Source organism: Dermacentor andersoni, chromosome 3 (assembly GCF_023375885.2).
Source record: "Dermacentor andersoni chromosome 3, qqDerAnde1_hic_scaffold, whole genome shotgun sequence".
NCBI classification, from domain to species: Eukaryota; Metazoa; Arthropoda; class Arachnida; order Ixodida; family Ixodidae; genus Dermacentor; species Dermacentor andersoni.
This window is the reverse complement of record NC_092816.1, coordinates 239,452,252-239,475,971: the sequence shown is the minus strand read 5'-3', so window position 1 is coordinate 239,475,971 and position 23,720 is coordinate 239,452,252. Positions and strand designations below refer to the sequence as shown.

Genomic DNA, 23,720 nt, shown 5'->3' with positions numbered 1-23,720 from the left:
AATTCTCCTTTTACATGTATTTAGATAGGAGCACCCGAGCTAAAGCTTCCTCTTAAGCAATGCATCATGCTTTCCGAGCTTTGAAGCAAATCGCGAGGACCACAAAGGCAGAGTCAGTGCCATTGCTGACAGCGGCAAATTCTTTCAATGAAAAATGCGGCACAGAACGGCAAGAAGCTTAATAGCGAACATCAAAGCAGCTAGGCCTAGCGTTGCCGCGGTGGTGGCTATGGCTGCCAGTAGATCTGCGTTCGAGAGCGCTGGTTTGAGGTGGCAAGTTAATCAAAATTGTGGCAATGATGGTGGCTTTGACTGTTGCAGTTTAGGACCAGTGTTGTCACCGCAAAAAGCCTGGAAAATTGGATGGAGAAGGGTTCTCACGTTTGACATTTCAGACCTTCTTATACATTGACTATATGGGGGATGTGGTGGTGCTGTGAAGCCGTCCAAACTACTGCATGTCCGGAAAGTCGGTCGTTGACGGTACACTGGCAACTCCTCCAGTGGACAACACGGCATCAAAGAGAATTCGTTACAATTCCTCCGTGTAACTCGAGCCAGCATTACCGCGACTTACGTTCCCTTTCAACCAAATTACTGCTCATTTTCCCTGATAGAAGCAGAAATTCCCTGAGTTTGCCCTGAGTATTTCCAGACTATTCAAAATCCCTGACAATTCCCGGTTTTCCCTGTTGGTAGACACCCTGTCCTGCACAAAGTGAAATGTATGTGGGTACGATTAAATGCGATGCCCCACACGTTTTACATGAGAACTCCAATGCCATATTTTCTGGATTATAAGTCACACCTCTGTATAAGCTGCACCCCACACTTTTATTGAGTTTTGAAATAAAAAAAGAAACTAGTGCATACACAGTTGGCTTCAGTTATTTAAACTCTGACGGGACCACGACTTTGGTCGAATTATCCGGCAGGTTGAATCAAACAGGCAAAAAATACGCCAAAACAAAACACTGATTCATTTGCCAGTATTTCCCTCAATTCTAACACGACCACAAATCAAATTTGAACCCATTTATTATGGGTTCAAAGCAGAAGACTAACATAAAGACTACGTAAGAGCTTCTAAACAAAGCAGAAACTGAACACGTCCCCGATTTTCTAGAAAAAAAACAACAAAAACGAAGCATGCCTCCAATTCTGGCAATAAGAAAAAGAGTAAACGAGCGAACCTTACCTTCACAGAATGGAACTTCATTTACACTTAATGTCCACTGTTATCAGTCCCAGACAGCACTTCATTGCTGTCTCCGCGACGCACACAATTCTCCGAAACAGTCAAGAACACGACACAACTTGTTGCTGCTAGCTTAAACGTTTACTTATCATTTGAGTGTGCTTTTGTAATCAGATTGAAAGCAGCGTGTCATTGTCATTATGCTATGCAAGAACTTGTTCTGTCGCTGTACATGGTCATCACCTTTATTCCTTTCAGAGTACACACTCTGTAGCCAGATTTAGTTGTTCTAACCGATAACATGGCATGGGTGCATGATAATAAGCAGTTTATTTTACCATAGAACACACAGAAAAGTTGGCAGTGCATTGGCTGCCCGTTGTTATATCCGATAGAATGCGAAAACCAGTATTGCTACAAGTGGGATCAGTGTATACTGGTTGCTTGCCTACAGTATGACTTGAATGGCAGACAGTGATCTTTTCAGTAGCACCAATTAACAAGGCAGTTCAGCAAAAAAATGTTACTAGGCCATTGACTGGAAATATTGATGAAGCGAGCCATCAAAGCTGTCCACAGGCCCAGATTCAAGGCTCTCAATGGGCCCTCTTAACACAAGCGTGTATATAGTCACATGCTACTGCCTGGCATCATTGCTCCTCAGACCCTTAATTCCCACCCTGAGCGGAGAAGCAGGCTAAAGGACCTCTTTGCCATTTCCTTAATATATTCTCCTCTCGCTCCCTCAATAAAGCTTTGCTTCACTTATAGTATTGGATCTTTCGTAGCTTCGTGCAGCCTGAAGAAGAACAGGTGCAATCTTTCTGTGCAGCTTAACAGCAGCACTGAGTTCTTGTATAAAATAAGTTTGTGCTATGTTCCAGTAATTATTCTTTGGTTATGCAAATGAACTTGAACCAGTTCAAACTAGTATGGACCATTATTATTTTCCCCTCTGGAGATGAACCAGAACTGAACTATTTTCCATAAACTGAAAGAAATACCAGAACAAAAAAAGGTTGTTTGACACCAATTCGTTAGGACCATACATCCGTTTCATGCAAATAACAGCAACAAACATTTAAGATTGACTTCATTACGTACATTTTATACCCGTGTTCATTATACCGAGGTTAGACCGTTGACTGGTACGGTGGCTGAATTGGCAGCCCTGGAAAACTGCTTGCGCTTGAAACGACGGAGCCCGAGTAGTGGTGATGCTGCCGTGAGTGACGTACCTCCGAGTCTAGCTGCAGGTGCGAAGCAGCGAAGAGCACGCTGGTCTTGAGGAAGGCCTGCAGCTTGGCCGACAGCTGGGCCAGGGCCTGACCGCTGCTGGCCCCCGTGGCCTCGGCGATGGGTCGCTCGAGCTGCGACTCGAGCTGGGACAGCCGCACACTGCAAAGTGCGGGGTGCATATGCAGATTAAACCAGTTTAGTGCAGCAAGTGGATTATTACAGAGAAAATGCAAGCCAGACAGCACTTTCCAAGTTTCATGGTGAAACACCAGCATCTTTCATGTCACAGATTTCTAAGTGATTGGGCCCATTGTAGCACTCAAAGTTCTTTAAATGCTCTAAATTCAGTTTTTGGTTCCTTTAAATCACAATGTTGGCATCTTCAGCCATAAACAATTAATTAGTACCTGCAGATGGCATCGAAAACATCATGGCGAGATGGTGTGGGAACTTCCTAAGGCAGCATTGACACGTCTTTTATCCTTTTGTCTTTTCTGGTTTTCATGGCAAGAATGGCTTTTGGGTAGTAACATCTGATTAATTTGACCTCTCGTTAATAAAAAAAAATGACTAATTCTGATACACCCTCTGGTTCTGGAAAGTACAAGCTTTATTTAACGGCATTAAACTCCAGCTAATTCAGATAATTGGTTCTTAACTGGTTAATTCGTTAGATCCTCGGAGTGGGCCAAGTGCCGCAACAGGGCAGAAGCGGTGCTGGTGTTCAACTGAGAAGCTATGGGAAGTCCACATTGCAAAAGTTCTCAGCAGAAACCCCATGGGAATGCTTTGTGCCTCTTTCCATTCTTGTATTTAGCACCGCGCATGATGTCATCTTGGCCAAGTGCCTTCGGAACTGCCTGGTCTCCGATCCACGATAGTACCACTACCAACCACACATTAATCTGCAGTGGTTGTGGTCAGCAGTAGCTTCATTTTGATTCTCACAAATATGGTGTAAGCCTTTCGGGATGAAAAATTATTCACAACAGCCTGTGCAGTGGCGTCAAACCCACCAGTTACATTGTGATGGCCGGTCAGTTGCCAACCAGCCCACTGGTGACAAAATAATTGGGATATGTGCGCAATACTGAAGTCCACTTAGATGAAGACCCCGTGAAATCCTAAGTTGTGAGCTTTCACTGTACTACACAGTCCATGTCTGTTACAATGGAGCCATACACAACATACCTTTGGATATAAGAGACCATTCCTATCACTCAGTCTGGTCTGCCTATATTATCAATACGACAAATTCTAGTATTAACAGACTCTGCTTCAATGGCCAAATTTTGTCTAGATGGTGCAAATAGAACTTACTTCGCTGTGGTCATGTGTGCATGCGGCAGTGTACTGCACGCAACTATTTCCGGCTGCTTCCACAATTTGCAAAAATGCGCTTTTTCTTAACCCTTACAGGGTCGAACGTTTTCCGAAGAACCGTGCCTCTGCGGTCAATTCTCTTTTACTGCTGTTTCTAGAAGTAGGAGACGATTCAAAAATAATGAATGCCGCAAAAATTTATAGCAAGCTTTACTTTTAAAGCTTTTAGAGTAAAGCTTTACTTTAAGCGCTTTACTCACACCAACAGTATACACACAGATATGCTATACAGTAAGGGATTGAGGAAAATGCCTAGCGAAATTTACGGCTAGCAAGTTATTGGCCAAAAAGCAAGCAATGAAGAAACAACACGTCAGAAACAAGTAAGAAGAAACGCTTGAGCAGTTACCGCTAGAAGAGGCATCATGTGCAGTCCCACCAGACAACTGCACACACCCCAGTGTACGTGAATACACTAACCATAACTGAAAGGGAAACGCAACTGAAGGCAAAGAAAAACAAAAACTGATTAGTATGTCTGGACTAAGGCCGCGCTGTGCTAACGAAAATGCGATTCTGGCAGCCGTAAGAAATGATAGCATCTCTGCCACATATGCACTGGAGGTTGCGAACAAAACTTGTGCGACCGCGTGATTGAGCACTAAACAAGTCGAGGTGTGCTCAATAGTGGGGGGAAACACACTTTGGGCAACTCCAAAGAGATGGCAGCACCTCTCAACAACCAGTGGTGTAAAATGTGCATGAAATGTCAAACATCATTCAGGCGCTGTACATGTACAGCAAAAGCCCTCAAAGGGTTAAGGAAGGAATGCAATAGTGGACAGCTTCCCGCAACAACGCGCAGGGAGCTTTCTAGTGTATTAAAAACTCCCCTAGTGTACTGAAAACAGTGCTCTGCTCGCGGGGGGTTCCCATGCCGACCACATAAGCGGTCCATCACCACCTACTGCCGAGCAAGTGTAGCTAGGCCTAACGGCTTCAAGGCAAAGCTGTCGCATACGGTGCTTAAAAAATAGGGGTGTGCGAATACTCGAATATTCAACTTTGAATCAAACATCTAGTATTCAATTTCATAAATATTTGATCTTTAGAATAATTCGTACCTATGCCGAATGACTCGGCCATGGTCGGTGCCTTGACGCGTACAGAGTTACCACGGTGTGTGACGCCTATTGCTGCAAGGTTCTACCAGGTCAGCCGGTCGAAACGATTAACGGTATACAAACAGAGCGAACAACAAAAGCAGTGCATGTGCAAAGCATGGAAGCATGTGTGGATATTGGGCCCGGCTAGCCACCAGAAGGCACGCTGATCACATTGAATACAAGAGTTCGGTGATACGAGACTCACGCAGTTCAGAGCTTTCTAGTCACTTGCGAGCATACGGACTAACTTGGTACACATGCTCGCGGTAGTTGCCGGCTGGTCGACCGTGGACCCGAACGTCATTTCAACAGCCGTCAATTTAACTGTTCATGTGATCTCATGACCGATCCCCGATGAACCTGTAGGAGCACATTAGCGACAAGCCTTCTACAATCGTTTTCAGCCCATCATTACATCAGCAGGCGGAAATTTTTTGTCACAGCCATACCATTGCTTAGGCAGAAGCACAGACACCACTGCTTGAGAACTGATGGAAGCCTTCAATATTGTGTCGAGAGGCATGGCACGAGAACCATCTTGAAATGTAGTGCAACGGGACAGCACGACAGAAAGGAAGATGAACACAGGTGCACCTAACAACCGATTTTATTGAAGCCATACCCACAGGTATATATATTCACAAGTGGCAGAGACTCACCGTTTCAAAGAAAAATGGAATTTCTTGAACATTAAGTGATTAAGCTCAGCATGAAAGGAATTTCATATCTGCATTGTACAGAGCAGTCGATGCTTTGCTTACATATTCCTGACCGACTTTTCCGATAAAAAATGCGTCTAACGTTTCACGAGCGGTCTTTTGCTTGCTCTTACCTGGGATTTGCATGCTACAGAAACGTGGTTCACAAGTGGGACAGCTGCTGCAATGGTCAACAAGATGTGCTTTCTCTTTATTAGCTAGATTTCTTGGATGCTCCCAGAGTTGGTCATTGATGCATTGCCGCGTCTGGCCAATGTACCTAATTTACTCGCATAATGATCCCACTTTCTTGTCAAAAAAATTGATGCAAATTCAGGGGTGTGATCATTAAGCGAGTTAAATTTCCCGCAAAAAAACAAAAAAAATTTCATTTCGCGTTTGCTGCGGGATGACAAGTCAACAAGCAGGCAGCTGCCGCTGAACAGTGCGGGACACCAAAACAAAAATGGCGGTCAGCAGAGCAAGTCGAACGTGCCGAACACGATTTTTTTTTTCCTTCTCGTGAGTACATTACGTGCATTGAAACAGTTTCTTTCATGTCAGTAATAAATAATATCGTAAATATCCGCAAGTTTGCGACAATAACATAGCCATGTCCACTTTGAGGGGACAGAAACAGAGATGGGCGTGCTTAGCTACCCGTGACATAGAAACACATGGTGGGTATGCTGCGGAAACTGTGGCATTTGTCTTCACTACTATCCTAACAAGGCACGTTACCACTAAGGACGGGCGAATATATTAGCAGTGTTACAAGCATCAGCGCATGAATAGGATACACTTCTAACGTAACAGTGTAAACGTGGCTACTATCGTTGCAGCTCGCGATTTGTTGCATGCCCACGAGTGCAGACGGAAAGAATATTTTGTTGTTGTTGACCAAAACCATTATGAAGCCTACAAAAATAAAGCCAGGGTAAGCTTTGTTGTAGCTTTTTTTTTCATAGAAGCGCAGAAAGTGATGCAAGGAATGAAATGGAGCATCTGCTTCAGAATGTTTGGGGAGTGCAGACCGCTTTGTATGTCTTCAAGAGTCGTTCGCGTGGCATTCGACAGACGGTAAGCGCAATCATCATTAGCTAGACTTGGCACACGACATATTGCTGCGACAAGTTCAGGGTGCAATCATTACACACGAAAGAAAAGATCGAATTTTGACGACAAAATTCAGGGGTGCGATAATTACATGAGCACGATCATTATGTGAGTAAATACAGTGTGTACCAACTAGCCCATGGCATGGCATGGCAAGAACCTTATTTTGGTCCGGAAAAACTAGGGTCCGAGGGCAAAAGCCCCCAGGCTAAGTCGGTGGCTCTACCCACATAAGCACCGGTAGGCCAAAGGCTTTCCCGATGTCGTGAGCTCTCCGGACGGCCAGGAGTTGATCTTGGAGGACTTCGCTGGATATGCGCCGACTCCAGTCCTCCTCACTATAGAGATCCGATGCCCTTTGGTTGGGGCACAGCCAAAACATATGATCAAACAGACACGGAGTGTGTCCACAACTTTTACATTCCGCGGGAAAATCCTGGTCAATTTTGTTAAGCACAAAAGGTGTGGGATAAGATTTAGTTTGAATCATTCTTAATGTGACTGCCTGAGCTCGTTTGAGCTTCTGATGGGGGGGGGGGGGGGGGGGGAAGAAAATACCTCCTGCCGTCCCTATAGTGTGAGGTGATCTCGGGAAAAGTACTAAGTGGGTCTTTGTAGAAGCCGCAGTCATCCTGAAGCAGTTCCTGATCTGATGCGCAGCATGTGAGATCTCGCACAGCAGAGTGAGCTTGCTCATGAGGATTGCAGCCAGTGGGGCTGCCCGAGTGGCCCTGATGAGCTGGAAACCAGACTAGGTGTGAGTGATCCAGTTGCTCGTAATTATGAGTATTAAGATTGTGTATAAGTAACCTGTGCGCTTCCATTGAGACGAAGCCGGCTGAGTAGTTCCTAATAGCTGTACGGGAACCAGAGAAAATTGTGGAGCTTCTCCTCATTGTAATTGCAAGTGTTACGCTTGCTTCTTCGGCGGCATGAATTAAGCTCGTTCTTAGTGACGCCACGCTTATTAATTTATCGTTCTCATCGACCACTGCAATAGCGTAGCGGTTGCCCGATCCATAACTAGTTGCATCGACAAAAAGGGCTGAGCTTTGTTGTTGGTGCAGTTTACCCAGAATGCATTCTGCCCTGGCGTCCCTTCTGCCCTTGCTGTGGACAGGATGAATATTTCTAGGTATGGGGTCCACAAGTAATTGTGTCTCCACCTCCTTAGGTATCTTGAACTTGGAGACGTCTCCTCCTCGAGGCAGTATTCCGACTTCATCTAGACTTTTGCACCAACTAGCCCAGCACTCGACTCTTTTAAAGGTAGCGCATTCATGGGCACCTTTAAAATGCCAGCGTTGTTTTTTTGTTTTGTGGCAGTGTGCCACCTCTTTCCGCATGAGCTAGTATGCGCTTATATTGATGAGTATGACAAGAATAAATGTGGTTCAAAGTTTGCGCTACTCCGTGTTCCTTAAACTCTCGTCCTTCTTTGGGTTGCGCATTTTATTCTTCGTAAGAATTATGAATTAACTTGCCCAGCAGCAAGCCTTATTTGCCACACCATTGGCCACGGTCTAAGCCATCAGGCTTAATAGCAGATGCCGTCATCGGGCGTCAGCAAATAAAGTTACGGTTTCATACCAAATCAACGGCATTGATTCACAGAGCAATTCACTACCCTCGCAAAGCCAACAAACTGCCTCCCCAAGGAAAGCGAGCGCACGAAACAACCATTCTTCCAGCGCCGACCGTGGTAGACCCACGCGGTGCCGATGGGCCCTTGGAGCGATACCGAGTGGCGTGATCCGGATTCCCCGCTTTTGTCTGTCACACCGGTTGTGAGCCGACGACAACCACGGAAACCACCTGACATGACGGTAGAAAAAGCCTCCCTCCTGTTTTCTGCAAGTATATGGCCCACTATTAAACTGAAAACCCCACTGGTATTTAGGACTACTTCGCTATTTCTTCAGCTTCAGAGTGGAAAGAAAGCACTCAGTTCTATTTGAAAGACCTTCTATTGATAAAAAGTATTTCCCAGACCTACGTATACAACCTGTGGCATCCTGTGTTAACTTCTGGTTTCGGTTTTGGGTCTTTACATCAGGGCGCCACTCAGCGCCAAACGCTCTAAGTTGCCTTCCTGCTTCCCCTCGGCGAAATAAAAGTGCTTTCTTTGTCTGGTCCCCGACTGAAGCAGTCCGGCTCTTGCGGCGCTGCGCGCCCCGGCCGTTTAGGCCTCATGCCGTAAACCCTCCGTCCGGCCGCCCCGTCGTAGCTACAACAAACTGGCGACGAGGTAAACCATTACTCTGCTTCCTACGTGCCCTTGCCGTACTTCTGCTCCTCCTCCTGCTTCCGGCATGCAAGACGCCGCAACTACGTCTCCTCCGCCTTTGTTCTCAGTGCCCGGCATGGCATTCGTACCCCCCATGCCGTCTTTCCTGGCGCTACCCGGCACTCCTGCGGTACCATGGCTCACGTAAGGTACTTTTGCACGTTTCTCGAGGCAATCGGAGGCGAGGCACTACAAGACAAGAGGAAGAAAGCCATTTTACTGAGCAACTTAGGCTTCCAGGGGCAGCGTCTCTACTACGACCTCGCGTCGCAGACGGACCAGACGCGTACTACGTTCGAAGACGTTCTCTGCATCTTCGACCATGCCGTAACCCTTTTCGTCCGGCCGCCCCGTCGAAGCTACAACAAAACCGAGTTGTTATCAGTGCTGGCGTACTAATTTGGTTGTTCCCTTCAATAGGGGTAGCGCTTACTATCCATGTTGGTTCCTAGGTACCTAGGTTACTGATATCTAGCATGATTCTTGTTAAGTAATGCGATTAGCCTCCTGAGCACGTGCAGCACAGTTTAGTGCACAAAATTTGGAAGCATAAAAGACAGCATTACATTTTCTCCCATTTAATATTTTATTCAAAATCTATAATTCGATATTCGCACACCCCTATTGGAAAAACATCGCTGACAATCGCAAAATGCATCATTTCGATAATGCTTTATTTCTCATCGCATCAATTCTCGCAAAAACCAAGATAGGCTGCTATTTACGGCATGCCGACTGCGAGGCGGGTGATGCGGTCAGGCAGTCTCTCATGCAGTGCAGCGGCGGCCAGACTCGTGGAGTCTAACTTGCCTCGTACCATAGCTCTTGTTCGTGCTACAGACTTTGGCAGTGCGGTCGTCACTTGGTGCAAGACATAAAATTAAGACATCGGTTTATTTCACTGGTCCCTGTTTTGGGTGAAAAATAAATTGTAGCTGACGCTTGTGTCACCGGCAGCTGTGGCGATGCGCTCAGGTCGGGCAGTCGGCACGGCAGCGGCTGTTAAAAGGAGACGCACTCCTCGAAACAACTTTTTTTTTATTACTCGTACTAGAGGTTTCAAAATTCAGCCAATTATAGAGTTTTCTACACAAATTTCAAATATCTCATTACTTTTTGCGTAGCTCTTAGCTAGTTATTAGTTATGTGATGCAGAATGGCACAACATAGTGATCTTTGAACTTTCTTTATGTACTAAATTTTCACAAAAAGCATTGTGCTGTAGCTTCTTTCGCTCTTTGTAGATCACAAAGTCAGAGCCAAAGAGCGTGCACAATTACTGTAAATATGCAAAAAGATTAGAGCATATCAACAAATTTTTTTTTTCTTGATTCCCTGAGAATAACCTTGTATTTTGCAACTACTGCTGGGAGATATTGCAATTTCATGTAGGTATCAGCACTGTACATACCTCCAAGCTTGAGTATGTACACCAAATTTCATTAGTATAAGACAACTATAAATGTACAAGGTTATTTTCATGTTATTGTGAAAAATTCAGTTGAGGTATCCTCATTTTTCTTCCATAGTTGCAGCAATCGTAGATGCTGTTTGAATAAATATTGGCCCTTAGCGGTCTACAGAGAGCTAAATAAGCTACAGCACAAAGCTTTTTGCAAAAATTTATTACGCTATAAAGTGCCCACAATATCTCTATATTTTGTCATTGTGTAGGACATAACTCAAAAACTATATTGGCTACATAGAAACTAATCACATACGTGAAATCTGCTTGTAATGCTCTATAAGTGAGTGGATTTTCATATTTCTAGTGCAAATATTTTTAAATGTTTTTAGGGGAGCCCTTAGCTGGCTGGTGCATTAAGTAGAACCTCGTTCATACATTATGGGGAAAAAAAATGTGAGAAAAAACATACCAACTGAGAAAATCTACGATCCGAAGTGGGGAAACATTTGACAGACTTAAGCGGGGACGTGGCTTTGAAAATAAACTTCCTTATTTCTTCATGTATTTTGATGAAAATTGGCAAAAATGTTTAGAATGTCTCCCTGATGCTTCCATTAAAATTTCAGAGCAATACTGTGAGAACATTTTATTGAATCTTATTGAGCACAATTTTTCTGCCTTGAACTTTCTGGAGAGCCTGGGGAATTTAAAAAGCATGATAGAAGGCTTGTTAAGTATTGACTGCATAGCTAAATGCATGCTGAAGGTTGTGACATTCTTGCTTTCTTTTTTCGCAATACAAATTTTTTGCAGTGCCATGTTTTATGTTACCTTCGCATCAAGCACACTTTCGGGGCAGACAAATAGTCATATTGTGAATAACAAAGGGTCAAGATAAGAAAGTGAGAATGGCACGACCTGCACTGTAGCCCGAGGAACGTGACAAAAGAAATGGAGTCAGAATATTGATACATGCACATTGCGTGCTTCTTGTGGACGATGCACGCGGGCGCCCCGACGAAGACGACGAACGCTCTCTGGCTCTCGAGCTGTCGGCTGAACTGGCTCGGCACTGCATTACCTTTTGTAAACATACTTTGTAAATAGTTTCCAGTCCTTAATCCTTCGTTCACGTAACAATATGTTAAATGGTAACAAAGAAATCTGCCCCAGAAACTGAGCAGAAAGGCAAAAGACAGCTTTGTGAAAACAGATGGGCTCCGTTTTTCTCACATTTTTTTTTTCCATAATGTATGAATGAGGTTCTACTTTATGCACCAGCCAGCTGAAGAGAAGTTGAAACTTCTCTTCAGTTCTCTAAAAGGCACCAAATCTGTAGTCTTGGGGGTGTTTTGTGATGTGGGGCTTCTTGTACATGTGGACTCTGGTCTGGTGTGCCTTCATCCCCCCCCCCCTTTTTTTGTATGGCATTCTTTACTGCTGCTCTACAAAGAGCATGGTGCCTGGGTTTCAAACCAAGTGAGGTGCAGAACTCTGTGTGGGCATGAATTTAGTTCCAGTGTTGTAGCTGCAGGCTGCCTGATTGATAGCAGTCTCCAGTACAATCAGTGAGGCTTTTTTTTTTTTTTGCTAGAATTGACCATGTTACTGAATGAAGGCTCTGAGTGTCAAGAGCCTTCGAAGTCATCCTCACTTGACAATGGCTGTGGATCTTAGGATCAGAGAGCCAGTGATAGATATGCAGCTGCTAGGTGGTTTCCAGAATTGTACTTTTGTAGGATCCCCTAATCATTTCTGCAGCCCGGTGTCTGTGCCAGCCCAAGGGGCCTATTGAACAGAGTTCATGATGAGGTTATCTTTATGAAGGGGTGGTATGATAGATATTGTTACGAGCTATCGTGACAAGATGATCATAGAGTAAATGCGCAATGTGCTTGGTGTCAGATCTGAGGTGTCGACGCGCAAGATGCCTAGCTGCAGATATAAGGAGTCGACCCTCAATGTGCTAGTCACGCAGTTCGAGGTGCGAACGCGCGAAATGTCTAGTCTTGGGCTTGAGGAGTCGACACTCGATGCATTTATTCGCGCAGTCCAAGGTGCCGATGCGCGAAATGCACAGACAAGGGCTCGAGGAGCGACACTCGATGTGCTAATTCGCGCAGTCCGAGGCGCTGAAGAACAACATTCCTAGCTGCGCGCTCAAGAAGTCGACACTCCATGTGCTTATTCGCACAGTCAGAGGTCCCAACACACAAATTGCTTAGGCGAGAGTCCGAGATGTCCGTACACGATGTGCTTGATCGCCAAGTCGGGGGACTTCTATGCGCGAACTGCTTAACCGCGGTACGAGGATTGCATGCGCGATGTGCTTGGTCGCGAATTTCGAAACACCGAGTGCTGAAAAGCTTAGCCGCATGTCTGAGGATTCTGTGCGTGAATCTTGGTCGCGAAGTCTGCGTCACCGATGCTTGGAATGCTTAGCTGCAAGTCTGAGACGTTTACAGATGTAGGGACCGGCTACACTACTGCGATGTCCACGTAGCGCCTGTTTTGACACGTCCAGATTACGGAGAGTGGAGACTTCCAGGCTCACGAGGTCCAAAGAGCCCAGCAGGCAACACGAGCGCCGGACCAATGGCAAACCGCGCTGGAGTCACGTGGCAGGCACGGCCAATAGCAGACTCCGGCACCACCTTCAATCATTTACTTTTTGTGTGCTTGTTTCTGTATGAAGGAGATAGGTGAAATGGCAAATTTGAAGACTGAGGAATGCGATTTCCAACGAGACCAAGATGGCGGCCCTCGGTTGCGCCGCTCCAGAGTAATGTGGCTTGAAAAACGCTGCTCTTTCTTGATTTCCGTGAAATTTTTTGCCACCTTGGCTGATAAAACAAATATTTTAGAGCGCTTCTACATGGTTTATAGTGATGATATTTCGGAATCAAATAGAAGATTAGTTACAGAAACTGAAAATGTAATGTAATCCCCGTAATGAGAAGCGTGCTAATTGTTGCAGCACGAGGCACCGACACCCGCCGAGGTCGACGCACACCGAGCTGGATGGGGCCCGAGCAGCCCGAGATGGGCTCCGTCATTCTTGCGGCTTCGGTACACATACGTTAGCATTGGGGCATTTGGCGGGAAGTTTTGACAATGCCCCCTCAGTGTGTTGCGGCATGAGGCGCCAACGTGCATCGACGTGGAGGAGCCCAAGCAACTTGAGACGCATGCCGTCATTTTAAAACTGATTGTGACAGATTGTGACGGGAAACTGAAACGAAATCAAGCTGGGGGGGTGACGTCGAAATACGACGCCTACGATGCTGCTAGAGCGAAGCTGACCCACATGACACACTTTGTGCCACTTGCAGCAGAGAATGGCAGCGCACTTGGGTTGTCAGCAATTAAAAGCTTGCAGTGACCACCAACGGCAGTACGCCCCAGGCACCAGATGGGCAAAGGTGCTCGGGGCAACAAGGGTTGACGGCTATAGCTGTGAATGCGGGGTGCGACAACCCTGGAGAATATTTGCTGGTACTGGAATAGGAAACCGAGTGCAATCGGTGTTTTCCCATGAGACAGGTGGGCAAGCATTGCAGAAAAGCTTCTGCGGTCGGCAGCCCTGTTCTTTCCAATTGCACAGGCCTCGCGCCTTTTCTATTTGCATGGGATCTGATGGCCAGAAATGTATCATATGATTCAAGTTTGGCGATGTGGTGAAAGGTGCTCGTGGCAACAAGGGTTGGCGGCTATAGCTGTAAATGCGGGCTGCAACAACCCTGGAGAATATTTGCTGGTACCGGAATAGGAAACCGAGTGCAATCGGTGTTTTCCCATGAGACAGGTGGGCAAGCATTGCAGAAAAGCTTCTGCGGTCGGCAGCCCTGTTCTTTCCAATTGCACAGGCCTCGCGCCTTTTCTATTTGCATGGGATCTGATGGCCAGAAATGTATCATATGATTCAAGTTTGGCGATGTGGTGAAAGGTGCTCGTGGCAACAAGGGTTGGCGGCTATAGCTGTAAATGCGGGCTGCAACAACCCTGGAGAATATTTGCTGGTACCGGAACAGGAAACCGAGTGCAATCGGTGTTTTCCCATGAGACAGGTGGGCAAGCATTGCAGAAAAGCTTCTGCGGTCGGCAGCCCTGTTCTTTCCAATTGCACAGGCCTCGCGCCTTTTCTATTTGCATGGGATCTGATGGCCAGAAATGTATCATATGATTCAAGTTTGGCGATGTGGTGAAAGGTGCTCGTGGCAACAAGGGTTGGCGGCTATAGCTGTAAATGCGGGCTGCAACAACCCTGGAGAATATTTGCTGGTACCGGAATAGGAAACCGAGTGCAATTGGTGTTTTCCCATGAGACAGGTGGGCAAGCATTGCAGAAAAGCTTCTGCGGTCGACAGCTGTTCTTTTCGATTGCATAAGCCTCGCGCCTTTTCTATTTGCATGGGATCTAACGGCCCGAAATGTATCATATGATTCAAGTTTGGCGATGTACTGTTTGTTATAACCGAAAGATAGCCTTTTCCAGAAACCAGTTTCCAGTGAACCAGTAAAAAATAAGCGTAACTTGTCTGGGAAATCTTGTCGTGTTCTCAATCGCAAACACAGGTGTTGGGAAATCGTACGATCGCATCAGTAAGGTTTTAAAATTGTGTGTGCTTAGAGCTGAAGAAGTGCCACACAATCATAATTTCTCTTTAATATGGCGTGGACTATGAATATGTAAAACTCTTCACACAGTACAAAAATGGAGAGAGAGGTGCCAAAAAAAAAAGTTATCTGCAGCGTTTATGATGAGCAGCACAGAAAACCCAGCTTCACTGCAGTACCAGGCGATTCTGGCGCTGCTACCAAAACTACCAAGTCAAGGTGTAAGAGTGCTACTGGATATAGAGTACTAGTCCCAAACTTGATGCTCGCTTTATTGCATCAACATTAGAAAATAAAATTTTCCCTGTTTATGGTGTATTCTGGAAAACATGTACAGTGCTATTACCACTGTATGTGTCTCAAACTTGAAATTGTAAGGCAGCATCTATTCATCATGCCTCATTATGAATTCACTTTAGCTAGTGCACTGCCAATTAGACTTAATAAACATTAACAGTTGAATCTTGATAACTCCAACTTAAATGGGCCCAAAAATTAATTCAAATCTGTTCAAATTAGTTCAAAAGAAAGCTGTAATTAATTAAAGGAAGCTAAAGGCACAACTAAAGGAATTAAAGAAGAATGTTAAATAAAAACTTCCAATTCTGCATCGTGCAAGAACAGCAGCAGTGTCTTTACAAACTTGTTGTCCATCGCCAAATGTTTTAGTTTATAGGTAGGTGAGACAGTGCACTGAGCTAACATGAATGAGGAGTTCTAGAAGTGTCGCTGCAGGGTAGCACTGCATGTACTCTAGTGAACCCACACTTCTAGGCAAACTTTTTGCTGCTGTAAGGCTTCACCTCAAGGCAAAAGTTCCGTATAATCCTCACCCCGACTTTACTGTTACATTTTTTGAATTGTGGTGAAGGTTATGCATGCTAAAATACGGTACAGTCAAAACCATTAATTCGATCGTCACAGGACTGACAGAAGTGATCAAATTAGCCAGTGGGCCGAATTAAACAAGGTGCAGAAGAAATGTTAAAACATACTGCTGATTCATTTGGCAGTACCAGGGTGTCCACCAAGTTGACATTTCCAAATTCCCTGAATTTTCCAGGTTTTCCCTGAGTGCCTTTGCGAAATTCCCCGAGTGATGCAGAACTATGTTTTATGTCAAGATCGGCTGAAACCATATCGCCCGATGCTGTCACTCTCTAGTAAGCATATGAAAAAAATTTAAAAAAACAAACCACTTAATCCAATTTGAATACTAAGGAGTAGTGCTCATCTTATTCAAAAAAAGAATAAAAGGAAGGGGTTAGACAATGCACAGCAAATAAAATGTCTTCGAAAACAATTGCAAATCCAGTCGGGCATTCTCAAATACAAATAAAAAGGAGATGCATACAGAAGCAAATATTTTCTAGAGATATTTCTATCAACTGATAGCAAGCTCAGTGGTATGAGGCCCAAACTTTGTCACAATTGAGATTCTCTCTCAACAGCTCGTAAGTTAACCTCAACTGTCCTGACATACTCTCAGCCCGTGCACAACGCCAAGTGTTGTGTTTCACTGCTTTAAAGACTTTATTTTGGTTTAGACGAGGGACACCTGCATCTCGGCATCAGCGAACACTTCGTTTTTTGAGCTCAAAATTGCGGCAGCACGCTTCCTTTCTCGTTCATTCGCCAATGCGTAGGTGCTTTCTGTTCTGTCTTCCTTCTGCGACTTGTTCAACCCACGGACCATTTGAAGCATTTTCTTGGTCAGTTGCATAGTCCACGTCCGATTTTTCGAACTCCCTACGGGTCGCAAAAACGTCTGAAAAATTGGCCAGTTGGAAAAAATAAATGCATGTCATTTACTGCCCTTAAAGGCTCCATCCGCCACAGGCACATTTGAAAACGCTCTGCAGGCCTGTTGGTACACGCAATAGGAATATTGGTGCTCGTACTGTGAAAGGAAATACCGGGTGCACGCGTGTATAATTAAGGAACACATAATGTGTCCCATGGCAATAGCCCCTACCCACACTTGTTATGCTTCACTGCAATACTTTTGCATATGCTTCACCAAGTAACATTTATGTACAGAGGCGAAGCTGACTTTTGGGAACCAGCATTATGCAACGCACTGTGCTTTCCAAGCTTCTAAGCCAATTGCGAGGACAACAAACGCAGATACGTGCCATTGCTGCCAGCAGCAAATTATTTAAATAAAAAGCGCGACACCCAATGGTAAGAAGCTTCATAGCGAACATCGAATCAGCTAGGCCTAGCGTTGCCGCAGTGGTGGCTACGGCTGCCAGCGTGCGAAAGCGCTGGTTCGAGGCGGCGAGATAATCAAAACGGCAGCAGTGGTGGCATTGATTAATGCTGTTTTGGACCTGCGGTCACAGCAAAACGTTCAGAAAATTGGATGGCGAAGAGTTCCTGCGTCCGAAATTTCAGACGTTCTGATACATTGACTCTATGGGGTACGTGGTGGTGCCGCGAAGCCGTCCAAATTATCGGGAATCCAGAAAGTCAGTCGTTGACTGTACACTGGCAACTCCTCCAGCCAATGACAGGGCATCAAAGACGATTCATTACATTTCCTCGAGCCAGCATTATCGTGACTTTTGACTCTTTCAATAAAATTACACCTAATTTTCCCTGATAGAGGTACAAATTGCCTGATTTCTCCCTGAGTTTTTCCAAACTACTCAAAATCCCTGAGAATTCCCGGTTTTCCCGGTCGGTGGACACCCTGAGTACTTTCTCGATTCTACCATACTTCTGAATCAAATGTGCGCCCGCTTTCAATGCGTCCAAAGCAGAAAACTAATGTAGAAATGACATAAATGACATTAAAGCTCCAAACAAAGTAGAAATCTAATGTGCACCTGATTTTTTAGCAATAAAAGAAAGATGGGCAAAGTCGCTGAGTAGACCATAAATAAATCCTTCCTTGTTTGCGCCAAAGCGATCATACTTGTGGTCTACTCAGCGATATGAACCGACTAGCCCAGCAACATGTACTTCTGGATCTAGTATGCATTGCACAAAAGCGACCGGTTTCCTAAAACCAGCTTCGCTGCAATACATTCTTGTTATGTGGTAAAGAATACAAAAGCCACGAAGGTGGGTTTGGTATAGTGTCCGATTGCACTGCACAGGCAATTTTCAGCCCAATTATCTTTTTAAAAAAAGTCATGCACATCCCACGCGCAAGTTGGAATGAAGTAAATATTTTTGAGGCTGTAAGTGAAATGCTACGTATCTGGCCATTTCACCTTTGGCGTAGAAAAGAAGCTGGCGCTTGCATGTGCGTCGCACACCCGTAGTGTCGCTTTTACGGCAGCTTCCACAACGCAGCGTGCCAAAGGTAATGAGCCGTTCCTGCAGTTGCAACACCTCGACCTTGACTCTGTGATACTCAAAATGGTTGTAAAACGTAATGCCATACTTTTCTCACAGTACTCCCAATATTGTGTGATTGTAAATCTCGCACTCTTTCCAGCCTACAAAGTACAGAAAATTGCCACAGACAGCTGATGCCATTGGTTGCTGCGCAGCAAGCATTCCCTGGCATGTTGCAGGGCGTTCTTATACTCATCACCAGTCTGCCCCCCCCCCCCAGAGCTGTGCTCTTTGCATTGGCACAGACCACCAAACATCATGCCTACTATCGCACCCTGTAAGAAGGCCCTCTGTTCCATTTATGTTTCCAACAGTGTGGGTACATGTTTGATAGCAACCTCAGACTGTGCTTGTTTACACTCGAGGAAAGTAAGCAGCCACACATATTCTGTCAATGCGTCTGCATTCAGGTTCATCTGGAATACAAATGCTGAAGAATGTATGACTTGGTGGACTAGCAAGGTACCTCTTCTGCTGGCACTTTGCAAACAGCTTGGCACAGCGCTGGTAGAGAACGCGCGAGGTCTCTAGGGCCGCTTCGAGGAGACCGCGGAGGCGCCGCATCTCGGCCTCAGACTCCAGCTGTGCCTCGGCCAAGGTGGCACGCTCTGCCTGCAGGAACTCGCAGCCTTCTCGAGCCTCACCAAGTTGAACCTGCACATGACCAATACATTCAGCTGGTACAACGTGCCTCTTCACTTGTTTCTGGGAAACAATTTCATGCGTGTCATCTCCCTCACTGAGCTCCAGATATGTAAAACTGGACAATGCCAAGTGGCACTCACTTTACTCTTTCGAGTGTCCCATTTCCGATTGCAAAACTCAGGTAAATGATCATCCAATTAGCCCTGACTGTGCTGTCCAACCCACCAAAAAAGCACATACTATGTGATACTTTGCATTGCACATGGCGTAGATCACCTGCAGGTCATGCACGTGAGAGCGCAGTGCCTCATGGGTCGCACGTTGAGCCTCCATCTGCAGCTGGTAGTCGTGCAAGGCGTCTCTGCATGCCGCCACCTCTCGTTCGCTCTGTGCCAGGGCCTCGGACAGGCGGTCGCACCGGCCCCGTGCACGCGATAGCTCTGCAAGCGGACAAGCAGGCACCCATCCTTGGTACTTCCCAACAAGTGTAGTTTGTGCTTAGGTAGCGCCCAACATGCACTGTTTTTCTTTTTCTTTGTTCTTGTTGCGGCACCTTATTGGGAACCATTTAATCCACCGATGATTGCAGTTTGCCGAGCCTGCATACAGAACAACATGTTTCTGGTGGCATAGTTGAAGGAACTTGTGGCACGAAGCACAGAGAGGATGGCAACGTTTTCTCTGCAAGCATCCCCACACTGAGCAACACCGACAAAGTGTTGCACACCGACGCACGTTGCGCACGAAACCCAAGACAATCCTGTGCACATTTGGACGAGTTGCACACCCGTGCCCAGTCTGAGGAGAACAAGCAAACCTGCAGCACCTTGTATATGGGTACTCTGTCCTCGGCGATATTTGGCTCAGGGCAATTGAAAACACTTCCATAGAGTGACAACCACATCCCTTTAATGAGTGAATTCACCCCACAGGGCAGTTAAAGAAAGAACCCACATTAGGTTAGTTAAAGTGAATGTGACTTTAGTGCTCAGGAGAAATATACAGTTAAACCGGAAAATAATGAACTTCAATATAACGAAATTCTCAATATAATGAAGTACTGAACTTTTGATCTTTTTTTTTTCCATAGAACACCATGTGTTTAGAACCTACACATAACGAAGCGTGTTTATATTGAATTTCAACAGGACAAAATTTCACTGCCGCTGCAAAGGAATACAGAGACAATCAATGGAAACATCTGTTCACGCAAACAATGCAATCACGCAGCTTATCGTCGTGCGCTTTCCCTTCCGCTAGCCACCATAGTTCCACTTTCGCGCTGCTGTCGGCTCTGTCTTGGCTGTTTCTGGCCGCACGTTTGCATTTTGTGCAGAAAAGCCGTAGCGCCGTCTGCGGGAGCCGTTTTGCTAACCGACGGCGCAACGTCAGTAAGAGACCATGACGTCAATACTCCTCGATCGGAGGGCGGGTGATTTGAACTGCGCTAGAGGTACGCGGACGCTTCAGAACGCATTTTCTTTTAAAATAAGTCTCTTCTTCACACGAAACAAGCGTTTCGAGGTTTCTAGGATCGTATTTCAACAGTCCACATTGACTTAATATTAACCTTTAGTGTCCCTTTAAGTGAAAATACGGTTAGTTTTCCCGGTGCCGTTAGTAGCGATGAGTAAACAGGCCAGTCAGGCGAGCCGCTTCGTATACAGACGATTGCTGGCGCGTCTGCGCTTACCGCGTCCGAGCAGAAATCACGCCAACGATTTACTATTTCGCACAATGTTTTACAGCTCGGACTCTTTCGAGGCCACTTTATTCTAGAAGTTATTTTGTGTCAGAAACAAATTGTCGCCGATTTATGTGCCACCGTCAGCGGCGAAAGAGGCCCGCGTTTCGACCAGGGAGAGAAAAAAAAAAAAACAGACATCATCGGAGCGGCGAGGCGCCCGCTCGCCGGCCCCGCCCCGCCGGGTCTACCACGTGGCCATGACGTTCACACTACCGGCGCTGCCATTGGCTGCGGTCACCCGACCGATGCGGCAGTCGCACAACAATATTTAGCAAGTTGGTTGCGCACGCTGGCTGCACGTCAGAGCACACGTCATGGCTTTTTGCGAACACGTGACCACTTTGTTTACATTCCCGTTTGTCCCGTCTCGTTGCTCTCTGGAACCGAAACTTAGACTGGTCCCCACAAAAAAGACTGCAAATAATTACCTGTCGTGCTCTGAAGTAAATGAGGTTTCGTGCCGTGATTACTGGGTCATTAACTACTTATTAAAGAAGAAAAAACCACGTGGATTTTTTTTGTGTCAGTACTCCTTTAAGGTTCCAGATGTGATGTTGGCTTAGCAGGCAAGTCCACTGGCTGGTCTGCCAACTCCATAGATTCGTAGTCGCAATGGCTTGCAGGAGCTTCGTCATCTTGATTGCTTTCTTGGACACATATTTCATCGAACCCTGCAGCGCTTCTCCTTTTTTTGGGGCGCACTGTTGATGCACTGCAGTGGCCGCTGCTTTGGAGGCCTCCATTTGGTCGCTGGTTTTGAAAATGAAAATTCGAATAGACAGACAGACAGACAGGCAACGAACTTTATTTAATCCTGAGGAGCTACTGTCAGGACCTCCTAACGGGAGGCCATTGTAGCCGCTGGCCGCGCCCACGTAAAGGACAGAACGCCGTGACGCTCCGCTCTTTCCTGGGCCCTCTGGATAGCCTGGGCTTGCTTTCGTAGTACCGTGCTTCTGATGGCCTCCTCCCATTCGGCCTCGCTGGAGAGGAAGTCGTTAGGCAACGCGGGACATCGCCAGAGCATGTGAGCCATTGAACTGCATTTTCTTTCAAGAAACGTCCACTTGCAACATTGCAGATGAAATCATCTGGCTTGAAATGTTTTGAGCATACCCTAGTTGATTGCTCAATCACAAAATTAGGGCCTGGGTCTCTCTTTATGGCAACAATCCGCTTCTTCAGCAGTAGACTGTCTTGGGGAAACTTGTGGTAAGACACCTCCAAAAGATGTACACGGCATTAGGAATGTAACAATGCCTTTTTCTTTCTAATCAATTATCTTGCATGCCACAAATGGTTGAGTATTAATTTCCAGTCAACCAACGTCATAAATAAAAATGAAAGGAAATTCTCCTCTGCATTCTTTGATTTCAATGAATGTTGGCTTCCTTTGCAGAAAGAAAACATTTGCTGTACTATGACATGCGAAATCGATAGATTACGCAAGCCACCAAAGCACATCGATGTAAGCGCGTGCAAGCCATACAATAACGATGTCACAGAGTTCTTGTGGTCAAAGCAATCTGCCGCTGATTGCAAGGTGGCCTGAAGAATATTTCCTGCAGCGATCGCATTTGGTATATGTGTGAGTGACACAAATAGGCATGCTGTGTGACGGCAGTGCAACAACGTTATTCCCAGCTGTGGTAAACATGTATCGGAAATGTGCGATGTTTCTTGCAGCTTAAATGCAGCTCCAGGACCCTAATGCATGGAGTGGGCGCTATATTAGGCCGGGTATGCAGGAGAGTCATTTACCTGCATACCCAGATAATTTATTGCTTCGGTGCTCTGCTTTCAGCGCCTCACGAAACGCGCAGAGATAGAGAATTTCGCTGACCTGTTATTACTGCGCTATGTCTCGTTTTCAGAATAGATAACTCCAGAAATTCCAATTTACAGTCTATCAGAAAAAAAAAATGACACGAGTTTAAACTGTGATCCGCGACAAAACGCAAGACGAGAAAACATGCATCGAGTGTTCACGGCACGCGAAAGAGCAAATGCAGACGTATGTTTTTGCCATTCCCGTCGTGATATCCATGCTGGTGACATTGTGGAACACAGCAGGAGTTGACCATTGTGAAGAGTTCGAGATGACATCAGAACCAGGAGTGCCAGTGCCCTAGGCAGGCTAGCTCGGAGTAGCTCTGTTTATCTATGCGCCGACCGATTCGGGCATCTTTCTGGCCTTCCCCTAACATGGCGCTTCTGCGCTGTGGTTCCGGTGGCCACCACAGGTGGCATATTTTTGCATAGGGTCTATTGCAGGCTGCATGTTGATTTCACTGCAAACCTGAAGGCATGAATGACCTAGGCCATACTTGACAGCTGGCCTGAGGCCTTCGATGTTGACATGTGAAAGGCACAGGTCGGTGCACCTTGTTTTGGATAATTGTAGCGTCCATCGTATTGATGAGGTGGAGCTCAGAAGCTTGGAGGAGCCGATTTGGAGCACTGGGTATGTGTCACTCGGTCTGTTCTAGTCTACAATGAACCTCTCTGATTCCAACTTGAGTCACTGAGGTTGTGTGCCAGTAGGTGTGTGCCGCTGTTCAATGAACATCTTTGAAGCCCACTTGGGTAACTAGGTATGTGCCACTAGAGATGTCCTGCTCTATGACGATGAAAAAGGTCCCTTAGACTTCCTCGATGTTGAAGGGAATTGAACCCATGTTGCAAGGGTTCCTGAAGGACGGCAACCCGACACATTAGCAGGCTGTGCCACAGATGCACCGGGTATGTGCCGCCTTCAATGAATGCCTTTTATGCCAGTGCTTTATCAAGCTACACCATAATTTCACTGGGTATATGTCACCATTCAGTGAACCTCTTGCCAATTTAGGTCACGAGCGTGTGCCACTGAGTGTGCAGTGGCACATACTTTTCGCTCACTGAGCGCGCTGCGGGCAGGCCACCCTGGCC

The 23,720-nt window shown here is 46.0% G+C and overlaps 1 protein-coding gene across 2 annotated transcripts in view; it reads right to left on the bottom strand.

Moving 5' to 3' along the window:
* Window positions 1–23,720, bottom strand: part of LOC126536453 (uncharacterized) — a 355,533-nt gene that overhangs the window by 165,759 nt on the left and 166,054 nt on the right. For both annotated transcript variants that reach the window (XM_050183418.3, XM_055073277.2), the window contains exons 7-9: window positions 19,322–19,485; window positions 18,867–19,054; window positions 2,437–2,596 (exon numbers count right to left, since the gene is read on the bottom strand). In XM_050183418.3, coding sequence (XP_050039375.2) covers window positions 2,437–2,596; window positions 18,867–19,054; window positions 19,322–19,485 — 512 coding nt within the window. The remainder of the gene's footprint in view (window positions 1–2,436; window positions 2,597–18,866; window positions 19,055–19,321; window positions 19,486–23,720) is intronic.